The sequence below is a fragment of the Copidosoma floridanum genome, unplaced genomic scaffold (assembly GCF_036245765.1).
Source record: "Copidosoma floridanum isolate Cflo_tuat_1 unplaced genomic scaffold, Cflo_Japanese_pri ptg000009l, whole genome shotgun sequence".
NCBI lineage: Eukaryota > Metazoa > Arthropoda > Insecta > Hymenoptera > Encyrtidae > Copidosoma > Copidosoma floridanum.
The window spans coordinates 3,789,386-3,805,165 of record NW_028321886.1 but is presented as its reverse complement, the minus strand read 5'-3'; the positions used below and the strand labels follow the sequence as shown (position 1 = coordinate 3,805,165).

The following is a 15,780-nucleotide window of genomic DNA, read 5'->3' as shown; positions in this document are numbered from 1 at the left end:
GGTACATTGCAAACTTGCCGCAAACAGCACAAACAATGTTAACTTTTCATTTTGTATTTACTTAATCAGTTGCGGCTGGTTTATAAATAATTAAATGGCTCTAGTATAAGTATAGTAATAATCATTTGGATCAGCGCCATCTAGCGGTAGTGATTTTTTTGGCCAAAAATTGCTTCTGAAATTCTGAAAGAGAGCTTTAGGCAGCTTAGCCCTAGAGCCATTTAATTACTTATAAACCAGCCGCAACTAATTTAATAAATATAAAATAAAAAGTTAACGTTGTTTGTGCTGTTTGCGGCAAGTTTACAATTCATCTATTACCCAAAAGTATAAATATATATGAGGTTGATATTCGTATAAAAAATACACTGCAAACTTGCCGCAAGTAGCACAATTATCTTTAACTATTTATTTTGTATTTACAAAATCAGTTGCGGCTGGTTTATAATTGATTAAATGGCTCTACTATAAGTAGTTATAATCATTAGGATCAGCGCCATCTAGCGGTCGTGATTTTTTTGGCCAAAAATTGCTTCTGAAATTCTGAAGGAGAGCTTTAGGCAGCTTAGCCCTAGAGCCATTTAGTCACTTATAAACCAGCCGCAACTCTTGAAATAGATACAAAATAAATAATTAATGATGTTTGTGCTACTTGCGGCAAGTTTGCAGTGTATGTTTTATACGAATATCAACCTCATATATATTTATACTTTCGAGTAATAGATAAATTGTAAACTTGCCGCAAACAGCACAGAAAATGTTGAATTTTCATTTTGTATCTGTCAAATAAGTTGCGGCTGGTTTATAATTGACAACATGGCTCTAGGGCCTAAAATATCTAAAGCTTTCCTTCAGAATTTTAGGGCCACTTTTTAGTTTAGAAATCTGAAACACTAAAACCAGCCGCAACTAGTTGTGTAGATAGAAAATAAAAAGTTGACATTGGCTGTGCTGTTTACGGCAAGTTTACAAATAATCTTTTGCCTGAAAATCGACCTCCTATAAGAATATTAATACTTTTGTATGAATAATAATTTATCAATTGCATTGTAAAATTACGTGTGAAATGAAGAGTTAAAAGTAAAGTTTGAAATTATGTCATTGTTTACTGTCATTGAACATTTCGCATGTGTGCAATAAATTGATACAGGATTATACAGATACCTATTATTTTGCTGGGTGAGAAAGACGGATATTTGGTTTTGTTAGCATATTCCAGCGGTAATAATGCATATTTGGAATCTATGTTATATATTTATACAGCTTAAAATGTTTAAATATTAATCATGTGTGCCTATATTTACCAACTTGTTTGTATAAATTGAACTTTATACAAAAACTCATGATACAATCATTGATTGTCTCAATCATTGTTCTAAACGTTAGTGAAAAAGGCGGTTAAGGACGTATACTTAGCCTGTATTCCGCAAATGCTGCCAGCAGTTAAGTTACGTAGGTCGTGGTAACGCCGCATGGTCGGGTAGCGCTAGCGTCAACCTGTACTAACTGTCGGTGGGTTCCGCATGTCAACAAACTTTGATATTTTTTACTGTTTTCGCTCCCATGCCATCTGATATTTCGGAGTTTGTTGACATGCGGAACCCACCGACAGTTAGTACAGGTTGACGCTAGCGCTACCCGACCATGCGGCGTTACCACGACCTACGTAACTTAACTGCTGGCAGCATTTGCGGAATACACCCTATATAGTGGTTATTGGAACTTGGAACGTTTTATATTTCCGTACGTTCCTGAAGCAGTTAAATATATTTCATTGTGAACGTTCACATTGAAAAGGGGGTTCCACAGGTTCCACTGTTCCGCTGAACTCAAATTGAGTGAGCAGACTGAACAGACCTATACTGTGTTCTCTATCAGTCAACGGCTTTGTTGCCTGATGGAAAAAGAGGTATAGGTCTGTTCAGTCTGTTCACTCACTTTGAGTTTAGCGGAACATTGGAACCCCCTTTTCAATATGAACGTTCACAATGAAATAAGCAAAAAATGTCCATGTGAATAGCTCCAATAAAATTCTTGTACTGAAAACAAAAAAAAATAAAAAATTGAAGAGGAAATCAGATTCAGATTTAGGAATGAAATAATATTAAGAAAAAATGGTTATAATCATGACGTCAATTTTATGCTTTATTACTTTCTTATCTTATATAATTTGATACATAACGTCGTGGATGATCCTGTGTATGATCATGAAATAACAACAAAATCAACTGTATTATAATAAAAACACTTAGTAATAAACAACGAAACGAAGATTTGTTTTTCAATATTATGAGAACTAAGTAACAGTTGCGCACTCATTTCACTGTCATTGTCATATGGCTCGAAAAATGCGTTTTTTTACATGTGATGTTTTACAAAGATGTTGGTCCACATATTAACGCTTTAAATGCAACACGACACAATAAATTAGAAAAAAAAAATCTCTAACTAAATTTTCTTAAACGTATTGTTACGTGGAAAAGAGATTGGTAAGGAGGTGCGTCGCGAGAATGATCAACACTTATTACGTCAAAGACCTTTATTCAAGATACCACATTTATAAGGCAAAGTCGCACGTGTTCCCTTTCGTGTTGCATTCAAAGAGCTTTTTACGTAATTTTTTTTCAAACATAGCTTGTTACGACTGAAAAATTTTTAAAAATATATATCAAGTCACATTTTATGAAACCGCTTCAGAAACATTCTAGCATAGTTTCAACAAAAAAACTCTCAATGCAATACATGTAAATTTTGATTGCACACGCAGATCAAACATAAGCTTCAAAATAAGTTTTTATTAGAATTAAAATACCTCTAATCAAATGTCCAAAAATGGCTATACATCTTGGTTTATACTTTTTTTGCGAAAAATTTTCAACCAATTTTAATAACTTGATGTTAAAAAATTTCGTAAACGTCATACACACTATTTTTAGCCAGCTTTACCACACATTGTTTTTCATCATTCCTCATTTACTCCTAGACCCTTTTGTCTTCTAGGGGTATTAGTCTTTACGGATTGGTCCCCATGCGGGGAGAGTAGTTTTTAGTTGGTAAGCACCCGGGTGAATTCGTCGATACCTCTAGTTTATTTTTTAAAGATGTCTCCTCCTTGCCCACAAAAAAAAAAAATTTTTTTTCCCGAATCGCAATTAATATAGTTGTTTGATGATTTATTTGCTTTAAAAAAGACGACTTTATTATGTTTATATTCAAGTATAAAAATATGTATTTGGATATTTGGACCATATATTATATAGATGACGCCGAAAACAGATGATTTCTTATGTTAACAAAAAATGATTTTTATTTAGCGAATCCAGCAAAAACTAACGAAAGCGTCATTGATTCGAAGACATAAATCGAAATTGAGAATTTCAATGTAAATTAACACTTAGCGATAAAACAAAATTAATGAAAAATACACGGGGAAAGGTATTTCAAACAAAAACTTAATTTCATATCAATACAACTCGATTGTTTTTTGTTTTGTTTTTTAAACCTTCCTTCGTGTAATATGAGCGAGAAATTCCATAAAATTCACCGTCATAGAAAAAATCACGGTAAGTCATCTTGACATAAGCTTAAAAATTGTTGCGGCTGATGGAAATTACCATGCAATTCTTGCCACATAGTACCAAGCTCATACTTTCATGCCGTGCAACGAGATAAAAGTTTCCCTCATCCGAGCTAATGGAACATGTTACGATAGACTCGCTTTAGCGAGGGAAGTATTGCTTCTCGGGTCTGACTGGCCACGCTTTCGTACGTGACGCTACTTTTTATAAAAATTGTTGAAATTTGTATACTTTTTATGAACGACTGTAACAAGAAAATATGTTACGAGCTCCGAACAAATTAATACCGTACAGTTAGGTAATTTTTATGAAATTTTTCTCTCCGTGTAACTTAAATATTTTTCATTACTGAAAGTTTTCAGTTACATGCTTGACATAACATAAAACTTAATGTGATTCGAGGTCGCATACTCGCTTATATTTACAATAAACAATGACTTCAATACAACGTCTCGCGAGAATTCACATGGCACAAATTCTGCGTCACCTCATTCGAATTCGTCATGCAATCAAAAACAATACATTTTTGGTGCTACACGAGACGAGAACTCGTTTACAAACTCTTGGTGAACCATGTGCGCCAAGTTTTTTAATTCGTCACCTCGTCTATCATTAACGTAATAATATGTATTAACAAACGAGTTAGTAGCCATGACCGCATTTATTTCGAAACACAAAATTTAATTGTTGTCAGACCCGCTATACATGTAATAAAATAATGATGATTTATTTATCTCTTACTTCGTAAATTAAACTTTTCAGCCTCCAAACATATAAATGATATTTTTTGCAAAACATCAGTTAATGCATTTTGTTAAAATTCCAAAATTATGTTTCCTGGATGAAAAAATTTCCGTGGAAATGAAAAAATGTCCCCCGGACAAGCACCAGACCCGAGGGACCCTTTGTGCTTGCCCCGGTTGGATGAGCACCACATGCGAACATGATTTTTCTACTAAGGGCGTAGTAAACGTCCAAAGGTTAAAAAAACGCCTAAAGTAGGAACAGTAGTTTTCGTCACTGGTGCTTAGGGTGAGATTACATGGAGTCTGGCAGTCTGCAGACTGGCAGAATCGCGCTAAGTTTAAAATATGTTTCAATATTAATATTTAAAACCTGTTACGTAAGCAAAGAAATATTTATCGTAATACATTTGCATTTCTGTATTAACTAATATTTACGAAAAAAAAGGCGACGAAAAACGTTTTGTCACAGTTACATATTGTTATACATACCAGGTTACATCAGTGACCCTACTGACCGTCTGTGCGATGTTAACATAAATCTATAAAAAAAGTTATAAAACAATATTTGACACGTTTTATTGTAAATGAAATTGATTGTAACTAAGCCTTTATTCGGTTATGACAATAATTACAATTTTTTCTTTATTTTACTAAATTATTCTGAGATGTTATAATTTAAACATAATTTAAACTTAGCGCGATTCTGCCAGTCTGCAGACTGCCAGACTCCATGTAATCTCACCCTTATCCTTCCAGGGCGATCATTGGGCCCAAGGGCACTCGCGCCTGATGCGCCTCAGTGGCGAACCATATATTTTTCTTACCAAGACTGCAGTATGGACGTCCAAATGTCACGGAAAATGGCCCGAGGTAGGAAAAATGAATTTTTTTTTTTTTTTTTTTTTTTTTTTTTTTTTTTTTTTTTTTTTCATAAAAATTACCAATTTTTATGTGCTGAATAAAAAAAAATTGGTTTTTGTTATATTATATCATATTATTTAAAAAATTATATAAGCACAGTTCCGATAATACGGAACAAATTTAATACTTGAGACGAAACAATCAATACTTCACTCCAAAATCTTTGTAATTTTACTTTACATGGTGGGAAATGAGTTTAAGATTAACGTGAAAATTTTCTGAATAGAGCCTAAGAGGGAACACAAGAGATTATGAATCAGCAAAGCTTGTCAGCGTTTGATTTGGGTAAGCGGCCACAGAAAAAAAAAAAAAATGTACACAGGGAGTTTTTAATTTTGGGGATTTTAAAAAGAGACAATTTTGTTTTAAACTTGAAAATAGCATTTAGAGGTAAGGAAGTTAAATAATAATAATCTGGGGAATTAGAGATATACTAAATCACATGTGTATATATACATCATGCTACTCGTTAGCATTATTTTTTCACATATCACGTATTTTTTCGTTTTTTTTTTGCGATATTATTTTTGTGTTAACAATCCCTATGTTTTTGCTTCGCAAAATCTAATTAGACAAATTTTATATTACCTAGTATGGAATATTTACATTACTACAGCACTAAAGTAGCTGATAATTCAATAAACTTCATTCAATAGAAAATACTTTTATCATTCGTGGTTTTACGTTACGGTAAAATTTGTCAAACAAAATATTTTTATCAAAACTAAATATGAAAAATAATCTGTTAAAAAATCATCGTTATCGTTGCGAGTTGTAAATAACATTAAATGATTTGTTGGTGCATGAATAAATAAAAAAAATTTTTTTTTTAAATATAACAGCTTCGAATTTTTCGCCAAAAAATAAATAATTGCAAACACTCGCAATTTCGAATAAAATTTGTATATACGAAACTAACCTTTAGTATTATAGTCACTACTATAATTTCTCGTTATCAAGTCCTTCTTAATTGATTTTTGTAACCGATGTAACTCACTTAAGATGCTATTTCTTGTATTTACAATTGTTTCAACAGTCTTTTTTTGAGAATTTTCTGTACAACCCGTATTGGATTCCACAAATTGTAAAATTTTTGCATTACAACTTTTAAAAACAACTTTACTGACGACGTTATTGTTGTTATTTTTTCTAATATTCACTCTGTCACCATCATGCTCTGCATCATCATCGCTATCATCACTATCGAGTGCACTTGCAGTAGATCGTGGAGTAAACCACGTATAAGAACGTAAGTCAGAACTAGTGGAATTGCAATTGGCTGAGTTGTACACGCTTGAAACATAATTAGAAGAGCTACAACTGTTTGAAGCGTAACTGGTTTCATGTTCTGTTACTTTGTGTGATACATCATTACTTGATATGGAAGCACCAGTTTCTGATAATGCACTTTCCGATGCATTCTCTGAAGTTCCATCGTAATAATCGCTGGAGTAGTCTTGTTCTACATCTTTTACGATTCCTACTTCGTCAACAGTTTTTTTTTCTCTTACTTCTGTATTGAAGCTGGAAACTTTTGAATTTTGCAAAGCGTTAGACAATTTTGTCCTATACTTATTCAAAGCTTTTATTTTTTCGCTATTGCTAAGATATCCTGTTGAAGGCGAGGAATCTGTTTCACGAGGTTTTTCGATATTATTTCGTCTTGTTTCATTTTTAAGACACTCTTTTAATAATTCCGATGGATTTCTCAAACATCTTTGATAGTGCTTCAAAGTGTTTTCATGTTTTGGAGAACTATAATTTCCTGGAGCTGCTAAATTATTTGCTACCATCCATTTGCTTATGTCAAGATTGAAACTATTTACGGCAATCAATTTCACAACCATAGAGTTCCGCTAAAAAAAATAAATTACTCACATACTTTTTTTTTTTTTTTCTTTAAAATTAAATGGTAGAAAGTAATAATTTACCTCTTCATTAAAGCTTTTAATACGTGCAGCAAAAGATTTTTCCAATACTTTATTCGAAAAAGCTTTGCATTCTTCTTTTTCCCATTTAAGTTTGTTCAGTGGTTGAACGTTGTACAAACTACAAGGAATAGCTTGAGCTGGAAAAGAAGAAAATTTCTTTTCCAAAAAGTACAGTTCGTTTGGTTTGTAAAAGTTAAGTGTACCATAATCATACAGGAGGACCTAAAAATTTAAGTTAATTATTTCCAGGTCCTTTCTATAAAAGTATTATTTTATATCTTAAATCGCGAAACATGGGTACTGACACCCCAAAGGAATTACACAATTGTCGACTCATACTACGATTTTAAACGTGAGATGTAATATTTATTTAAAAAAGCATAAGTATATTTGTACGGATGGTTAGAATTTGCACATGAGAAATTAGTTTCTCAGAAGTATAAGCCCAGTGAGTAAGGGGCTGAGACTTACACTAGTGAGCCTGTATCACCCAAGTTCCTGAGCTACAAAAACTGCAGCTTAAACCACTGTGCTATCGTGTTTTCCTCAATAAAGATCAATTTGTTTTCAATTAAAAAGTATGTGTATTTAAAATTAATTGTACTCACGACTATCTTGCCATCTTTGATTTTCGTTATCACACCTCTGTACCACACATTGGCATACATACAAGCAACATTAAATCCTGGTTGAAGTAGGATTGGTGTGATTTCATACTTCTCTAACTTTTGCTGTTCATAAAAATCACTAAAATATTAAATAAAGAACATTAAGACATTTTTGTAAATTAATAGGCATGTAAAGACTTAAGGTAAAATACATTACTTCATTTTTTTTACGAATGAATTTATTTTCTTTTTATACTTTAACAGTGTTACCCAAAAAAGAGTTGGATAAAATATTTCAGAAACGACAACATCTATATACTCTTTATCTTTATAGGATGCTACATTTGGTTGATTAACAATATCCCCACAGCTCATGAAGTTATCTGGGATTAATGTTTTGGATACTGGAGAGGACTGTAAAAACCACCATTTAACTGGTTATTTGTTGGATAGATGATTTAAAATTGAATTATGATTATTCAACACTTATACAGTACAGAAAGAGTACTAGAAATATATTCCAACATACCACGACTTTAGGAACTGCATCAAGAACGTATCGCCTTTCTTCTGATGGTTCACAAGGTTGTTTCTTAGAAAAATCTATGTATGCTTTTACGGAATCTAAAAACTCTTCATTCACTGGTTTTCTAGCATCAATAACTACTTGTTTTGTGCATTTCAAAGGTTTAACGATTTTTAAAATATCGGGTAAAGCCACAACGAATTCAAGGATACTGTTAAATCCCAAATCACAGTATTCCAAATCCAGTTTAAACTCGCGACAGAATACTTGAGGCAACTCTGAGCAAATTATGCCATAAGGATATTTTTCTACTAATTCTTGCAATCTAATTTTTGTCTTTTCTCTAATCATGTCACTCACACAATGGAATAACATTGTGCCATTTTCATCACTCGAATGGTCATGGTTTGCCTTACTATTACGCTTACTTTCCAATATTTTATCCATTTTAAAGAAAATACGGTCATCGTCATAATTCAAAATGTGATTATAGTGAGCTAACTGTTTTTCCAAATTTTCCATATGGTAAAATGAGTATGTACCAGTGTTAGTTGTAAGTTCAGTTAAAACATCTTGTTTGCTTATGCTGTTTCTTCTTTGGAATGATATTTTTTGAGATAATTTATTAAAAACATTGCACAGCACATGAGGGCTCACTGTGTTACCGCATTGCAAGGCTTTAAAATTTAGTCTACATTTTTGTTTGGACTTTAAATTTTTATCTCTGTTTAAAGATACCAATCTGCTGATATGTTTTGTTTTTTCGTTTTCGATATAATACACACATAGCTGTTCTTGGTTGTTCAATCTTAAACGACAAACGTCATTCAAACTTCTGAGAAAGTCCACCAAGTTTGTGAATTTGTAATCTTTGAATGGAATGTCGGTATCTTCCAACTCTTTGAACATATTGTTTAACTGAGCCGGCGTCACATCCTTATTTTTTTCAGAAATCAATACCGATTTTATAACACTTTTGAGCTCTTCTAGCTGCGCCAAATTAGAAACACACGTTATTGTCGGCATTTTTATGTTATTTTTAAACTATTTAGATGAATTCCAACGTATTTTTTTTACATTTGACCTCTACTCCGAACTGTGAGAATAACTTTTAGTACTTCACACGGGAAAGAAACTTCTCATTATGAAATTAAAACAAAACATGATATATGTTTTTGTTTATACGATATAGAACACAACATTTCTAGACGTATAGAGAATGGAGCACGACTGTTTAGAGGTTAGGAGAATGTAAACAAATTATGCAACATGGAGCGGGGAAAATAAAAGGTACGATAAAACATCTCTTAACTTTTTACACCAAAAAATATGTGTATGTAATTAAACTTTCTCACTATTTCGATGACATGATAAACAATACACAACAACAATCATAAACCACATGGGTACGGAATGCGGAATTGCAAACTATGGTGGTGTTGTGTGATGTACGTATGACACCAGATTCAGAACAGGTGCCCATCAGGTCCAGTCCAGAACAAGACGAGATGAGAAGATAACTACAAACTACTACTGGACAGTACCCTATATAGTAATATAGTGCACCGGTGCACGAAGTAAGAAGAGCCTATGAAACGGGGGGGGGGAAGTCGGAACAAAAAGTAGTAATGCTCACACTTTGAAATCCAAGTTTACTCATCGGAATGCATTTAGGAACGACCATAGACTATAAAAAATAGACTGCTCGTTCTTATGTACGGCGCTGAAGCACAGGTAGAAAGAGACACGTGTGTATCTGTCTCTCTCGCACATTCCCACCTTTGGCAAGTGCAAATCTTGCACTTCATATTTTAATTCTTACAAATTTTTTTTAATGAACTTATTTTATCACTATACGATATCAAAATTTTGAAAGGACATAGGTAGTTGTATAATTTTTAAGATTATTAAATTACTAAGATTTATGATTGAATCCGGGTTTTCATGGAGAAGTCATTAAATATACCTACATTGAGGTAGATAGTATTCAAGAGAGGTAAGATGAGCGAATAATAATAGTGTTACAAGATTTTTTAAGTTCATATTTTATTTCAACAGAACGCGCAACGTGAGATAAAAACTCGACGATAGGCGTTAAAAATCCATTCAATATTACAATATATATTATATCTGTATACTGTGTGCACAACACATACTTCTTCAAAGATTTTTATTAAACAGTATACAAATTACACTCAACGTAATAAATGCACTGTTGCATACAAAGTAATACATGGTGATATAATTTTTTTAGAAAAAGCTAGTCTTTCTGTCTTTGAGACACATGCACATGTACTCTGGTTCTCTCATTCATTCTATTTGACCGTTCATACTTTAATTCAAGATAATTATTTATACTATAATCAAAACGACAAGTTTTTACAGTGCACATGTCAGTTATCTTAGTGTGTTTATTCACAATAAGATATACGGAATGTGAACTCTGTGAAAAAATTAATGCACTTTTTGTTGACTTACAACCTTCATAAAAAAACAACAGTCATAACTATTCTTTATTTGGTTTTCTTCTTCGTGGTCCCTCGGCTTTCCCGGATGATTCACCCTGCGAAAAATTTACTTATATATTATTCTGACACAAGTTGTTATCTAAAAGCATGTTTGTTCGTTTTTTACCTGTTCATCTGGAATAATTTCTTCAGTTTCTGATTCTTCTTTATCTTCAAGCTCTTCTATCGTTCCTTCAGCTTTATCTTTTTCCGTAGCTTCCTCATCTTTCTCTAAATCAGCATCTTCTTTTTCTTTTTGAATCAAAGCTTCCGCTTCAGCTTCAGCTTCATCATCATTTTGCGATTCTTTTGTATCCTACACATTAAGTATGGATTTAATTTATGTTTGATTTTTTTTTCTTTTTTTTCTTTTTTTTTTTTTTACTAAAAAAACATCAACAAAATACAATAGCTTTTTCTACTCTAGCATAACGACTGTACCTGGCTTGTAAAGCAGCAACAATAAATTATGAGCGTTACAGGTATTCCTAGCAACATTATATAAACAGTCCATATCCATGGATTTTCAGCAGTGAAGTTTATGATCCCTTGCAAATAGCCAGACTACAAAAATTTTAATAGAAAAAAAAAAAATAAAAATAAAATACACAACACACAGCAAGAAAAATGTCACCTGTCTAATGATTTTTTGATTTTGTGTGGTAATAGTACATACTCTTAGTGCTAATTCAATTTAATTGATCGACCCCACATCTAAAGCAATATTAGGATACGATTTTTTTGGTTTAATTACAAAGCTTATTTAATTACTTTTATAAAAGGGCTCAAATCTACTACTAAAAATTACGTTTTTCATTTTATCACGCGTACCTCCGGCTCTCGAGCACGTGAAATAAGGAAACAAATGTATATACAAACAGGGATAGAGCAATAGATTAAATATGCAAACCACCACCCCGGTTTGTAATTCATCATTCTTCTCATTTTACCCCACCAAGTTTCCTAATTGACATTTTTAAATATAATTTAAAAAATTGAACATTTTTCATTAATTATGGCATTTTTGGTAATAGCACTTACCGATTCCCTGGAAATTCTTTGTTTGCGAATTTCAAACGTATCTTCAGCCCATGTTTTAGCCACTAATTCATCATCAGTGACTATAATATTGTCAAAGAGCATGTCAGGTGACATGGACCACAGTTCGAAACCAACAGCATACTGTAAGTGTATGTCATTGATTAGCAAAATAAAAATAAAAATTTAAGAAACGATTTTAACTAGAAGACAGACTTACAATCGGAGTCATTTTAAATGGTTGTTGATCATTATAATAATTTGGATTGTGGATAAGTCTAGGTTTCCATTTTCCTTGGTAGTTGGGGTTATTTATTAGAGGTGGAAGCCATTTGCCTTTGTACTGAGGATTGCTAATTAATTTTTTTTGGTAAGGACCGCATCCAGGTGCATCTTTGCACTTTGGGTTTTCAATCTTTGATGGTTCCCATTCACCATCTGTATCTTCATCCCAGTCTTCAGGTTTCACAGAATTTGGATCCGGAATAAATGGTGGTTCATTCTCTAGCCAGCCATCAGGCGCTTCGTTATCCTCGTCAACAATTTGAGCTGGAGCATCTTCATCCCAATCATCTGGCTTAACAGCAGTAGGATCTGGTATTTTTTCTCTATCGTCCCAGTCTTTTGGTCTTTTGTCTTCAGGATCTTCAATCTCAAGTGGTGGATTGACTGGTGGGGTAAAATCATCAAGCAATGAACCTTCATTTACTACGTTGTCATCAACTTTGATCACAAAAGTATTGTCTGGTTTAACTATCAAAGTATACAAATGGGGTTGCTTATCTTGAAAAATTTCTTCTAATCTTTCTTTGGGTTTTTTAGCATGCTTCTCTTCAAATGATCCATTTAATGGATTCTTATGTCTAAAGATAAAATGCAACTGAAAATTTTAACAGCAACGTCAGTTTTGTTTTAAATCCATCAGGCATTGTGACATTACAAAATACATTCATGTAAAATATACCTTTTGATCATTTCCACATTTATCAGGCCCAAACATGATAGTGTAAGGAGTCTTATCATGAAAATCTCTCAAGTCTTTGTGTTTAGGATCCACAGATAATAATTTTAAATAGGCCCCTCCACATATTTGGTTATCTTGAAAAATGACTTCATACTGTACAATTAAAGGTTTATCATCAAATATGAAAGGTTTGTCAAGACGTTTAGAGATTGCCGCATGTTTAGCCTTGCTTTTGAGTACTAGACCAAGGTTACCCTTTTCTACACCTCTGTTTGGTTCTTCTACCTCCCAAATTCCTGTTGATTAAAATTGACACATTAAAAAAAAAAAAAAAAAATCATTTTTGTTTGCTTACTTTTTTTTTGTAAAAAAAGATAAACACAGAAAAAAAACAGTACGTGTATACACAGAATCAAATTAAAATTTTTGTAGCCTTAATCCCGTGGTTAGAGTAAAATCCAATTATTAGATGTACAAACTTACAATCACATATGCAAACGTCGGATATCATTACTTAAAAGTTGATTTTTTTCAATTATAACATAGAGTTTTCCAATAATGGAATTGATTAATTCGAGGTAAAGTGTTAAAAATAAATGTGTTTCAATCTGTTGCAAAGATGAGTTAAAAAATGTTAAAAACTATACTGAGAGTTTAGTTAGATCTAGTTCATTGCTGACAGAAAGACGTTGAACCCGATTAAAAGATCGACCCAAAGCAGGCGAGTGAAGGGGGGGGGGTGGTTGGTCTCGGGAACAAGTACATCTTCTATAAGCAAGCATAGAGAAGGGTCAGCAAGACGGGAGTACTCTGTAGAGTAGGTAGGTAGAGCAAAAGGGGGTGAAAAAAAATGACGCTAAGGCGATTAAGCGTAGCAAGGGAAAAAAAAAAAAAAAAAAAAAACGAACAAAAACGATAAACTACAAGTAGTGAGATACACAAGATAAATGGATATGCAGTTATATCTTTGAACCATCGTATTTAGCGATGTCCTCGTCGACATTCTCCTTCTTGGCCTGGGACTTGATCCAATCTCTTTCAAAGGCCTGGGGGTCGTCAAAGTTCTCGATCAGATAAACGGGTCCGGCGGGCTTGGGACTCTGGTACAAGAAAGTAACGTCTTCGGGTTCGTGGCTAGTCAGAACGGGCCTGTCCTTGGGTGGCGCTTCCTCAGTCTCCTCCTGGGGCGACGAGCTCGCTAATATCAAAACCGTGGACTGATGGACCAGCAGCAACAGCAACAGGATCAGTGCCGACTTGCTACGAGCCATTCCACCGACTGTGGACTGATGGTGGTGCATGGCCTGCACCGCGTGCGTGTACGCGCCGACTCTCGAAGATGACGTCGACGGTAGACTGATGCAAGCTAACCGATGGCTTCCTTTTCGTCTGTATGTAAAATATATCTATAATGGACAGAGACAGTCAATTTTTTAGCTACAGGTACAAGGAGCACGAGGAGGATGAGTCGAGACGATGTGTTTGATTATGCAGAATACCTTACGTGTATTTAATTAATACTTACTACGTGAAGGTGCGCATGCACACGTCCCGGGCACCGACTGCTGATGGTTCGCTTTCTTTTTTATTTTCACTACACCTACTACCTACTTCCCTGATGGTTGGTAGATATATCTATAAATATATATGTGTGCGTGGGAGGCACTGAACTTTTAAATGCCCTAAACTCGATTAACTTATTGTATTTAAGGTGGACAATGTCGTCGTCGCGCGAATTATATGTGATGTACCAATATGGCTTTTGGTAGATTGGAATTTTATTATGTCAGCCCAAGCCCCAACTGCAGCTGCACGTTAGTTAAATGAGTATTTTTTAGAATTGCGACCGGCTTTTTTTTTTTCTTTCCTGTGACGATACCTACGATGTGACTGCACACCGCCCGCATTTGTTTACTTACTTACGTTGCCGTTTCAACTGCCACGACACGAGGCGGCGTCACACCTATAAACCTCTGGCTGTTGGTTTGCCGTGCGCATCGCGCATCATCATCAAGAAGAGAAGGAGGGGCAGAGTAGGACTTTTTTTCTATTCATGTACTTATTACAGCAATGATGCCGACGAATCAACGACCGACACAATTCACATGCACCACTACAAACTATATAGGTATACAGGTTCAACGTAGTCAAAAGTGCATGCAGGGGTGCCAGAATAAGTAGGGGAACGTGGGGCGGAGGTGGGCATAGCCGATAAAATGGGCATGCAAATATTTAAAAATAAAAACATATTTTTAGCTGAATCCTCTGTAATATACATATACAACATCAATAGTTTCTCTATCCAAACAAATTTACCGGACTAAAAGCTTTTTTTTTTACTACGAGCTGATTCAACTCTTAGTCGAAGATAACCTACAAAAAAAAAATTTTTAATCACTTGGCAAATTTATTATACATGACCTACATAATTATCCATGATATTATTCGAAAGCTTAGATCTTTAACTTTGACAGGCTATTTTTTTAATTTTTTTTTTACTTGTAATAAAAGAGTTGTTAATAAGTAAAAAATATGTGTTGCGAGGGTGGGAATGGGCACCAAGGTGGGGCGCAAATGGGCCCGAGCAAGAAAGCAGTTCCGCATCGAGCGTCTACTATTTGTAGGTATAGGTATACCAGTTGTATGTAGTTAGCTGTCAGCTGTCATACTTTATAGGTTAGGCTATTTATTTTTATTTTTGTTGATTTTTTATGTAGTTTTTCAAATAGTTTTTTAAAAGTATCGAAGCCAAAAGTAATATCGAAAATGAAGGTGACGAAGCCTATAAAAATTAATAAAAAAAAGTTAAAATTACAATCCAACCAAGTCGATATACCTACAACACATGATACGATTAAAACGACAATTGATAGTGTACTTAACTCAAATATTTGCATCGAGGAAGATTGCATCTCGATTAAAAATATACCAATTATTTTTCAAAACGATATCTAATTCTTT

At 33.8% G+C, this 15,780-nt stretch overlaps 2 protein-coding genes across 4 annotated transcripts; both read right to left on the bottom strand.

The window, feature by feature from the left end:
• Positions 1 to 6,159: 6,159 nt before the first annotated feature.
• On the bottom strand, positions 6,160 to 9,780 carry LOC106643184 (uncharacterized). The gene is made up of 5 exons (XM_089589736.1): positions 8,314 to 9,780; positions 8,002 to 8,198; positions 7,785 to 7,923; positions 7,177 to 7,398; positions 6,160 to 7,101 (listed from the first exon to the last, which is right to left on the bottom strand). The coding sequence occupies exons 1-5, from the start codon at positions 9,334 to 9,336 to the stop codon at positions 6,160 to 6,162; spliced, it is 2,523 nt and encodes an 840-aa protein (XP_089445862.1). The 5' UTR covers positions 9,337 to 9,780.
• A 559-nt stretch (positions 9,781 to 10,339) lies between these two features.
• LOC106643185 (calnexin) lies at positions 10,340 to 14,993 on the bottom strand. Of its 3 annotated transcripts, none has more exons than XM_089589504.1 (8): positions 14,345 to 14,993; positions 13,793 to 14,225; positions 12,820 to 13,115; positions 12,076 to 12,735; positions 11,859 to 11,999; positions 11,259 to 11,381; positions 10,945 to 11,133; positions 10,340 to 10,873 (listed from the first exon to the last, which is right to left on the bottom strand). In XM_089589504.1, exons 2-8 carry the CDS (start codon positions 14,118 to 14,120, stop codon positions 10,817 to 10,819), a joined length of 1,794 nt encoding a protein of 597 aa, XP_089445630.1. In that variant the 5' UTR covers positions 14,121 to 14,225; positions 14,345 to 14,993; the 3' UTR covers positions 10,340 to 10,816. The 3 variants fall into 3 exon arrangements, with proteins under 3 accessions (XP_089445630.1, XP_089445631.1, XP_089445632.1); XM_089589505.1 differs by having other exon boundaries at positions 13,793 to 14,208; XM_089589506.1 differs by lacking the exon at positions 11,259 to 11,381.
• Positions 14,994 to 15,780: the final 787 nt, after the last annotated feature.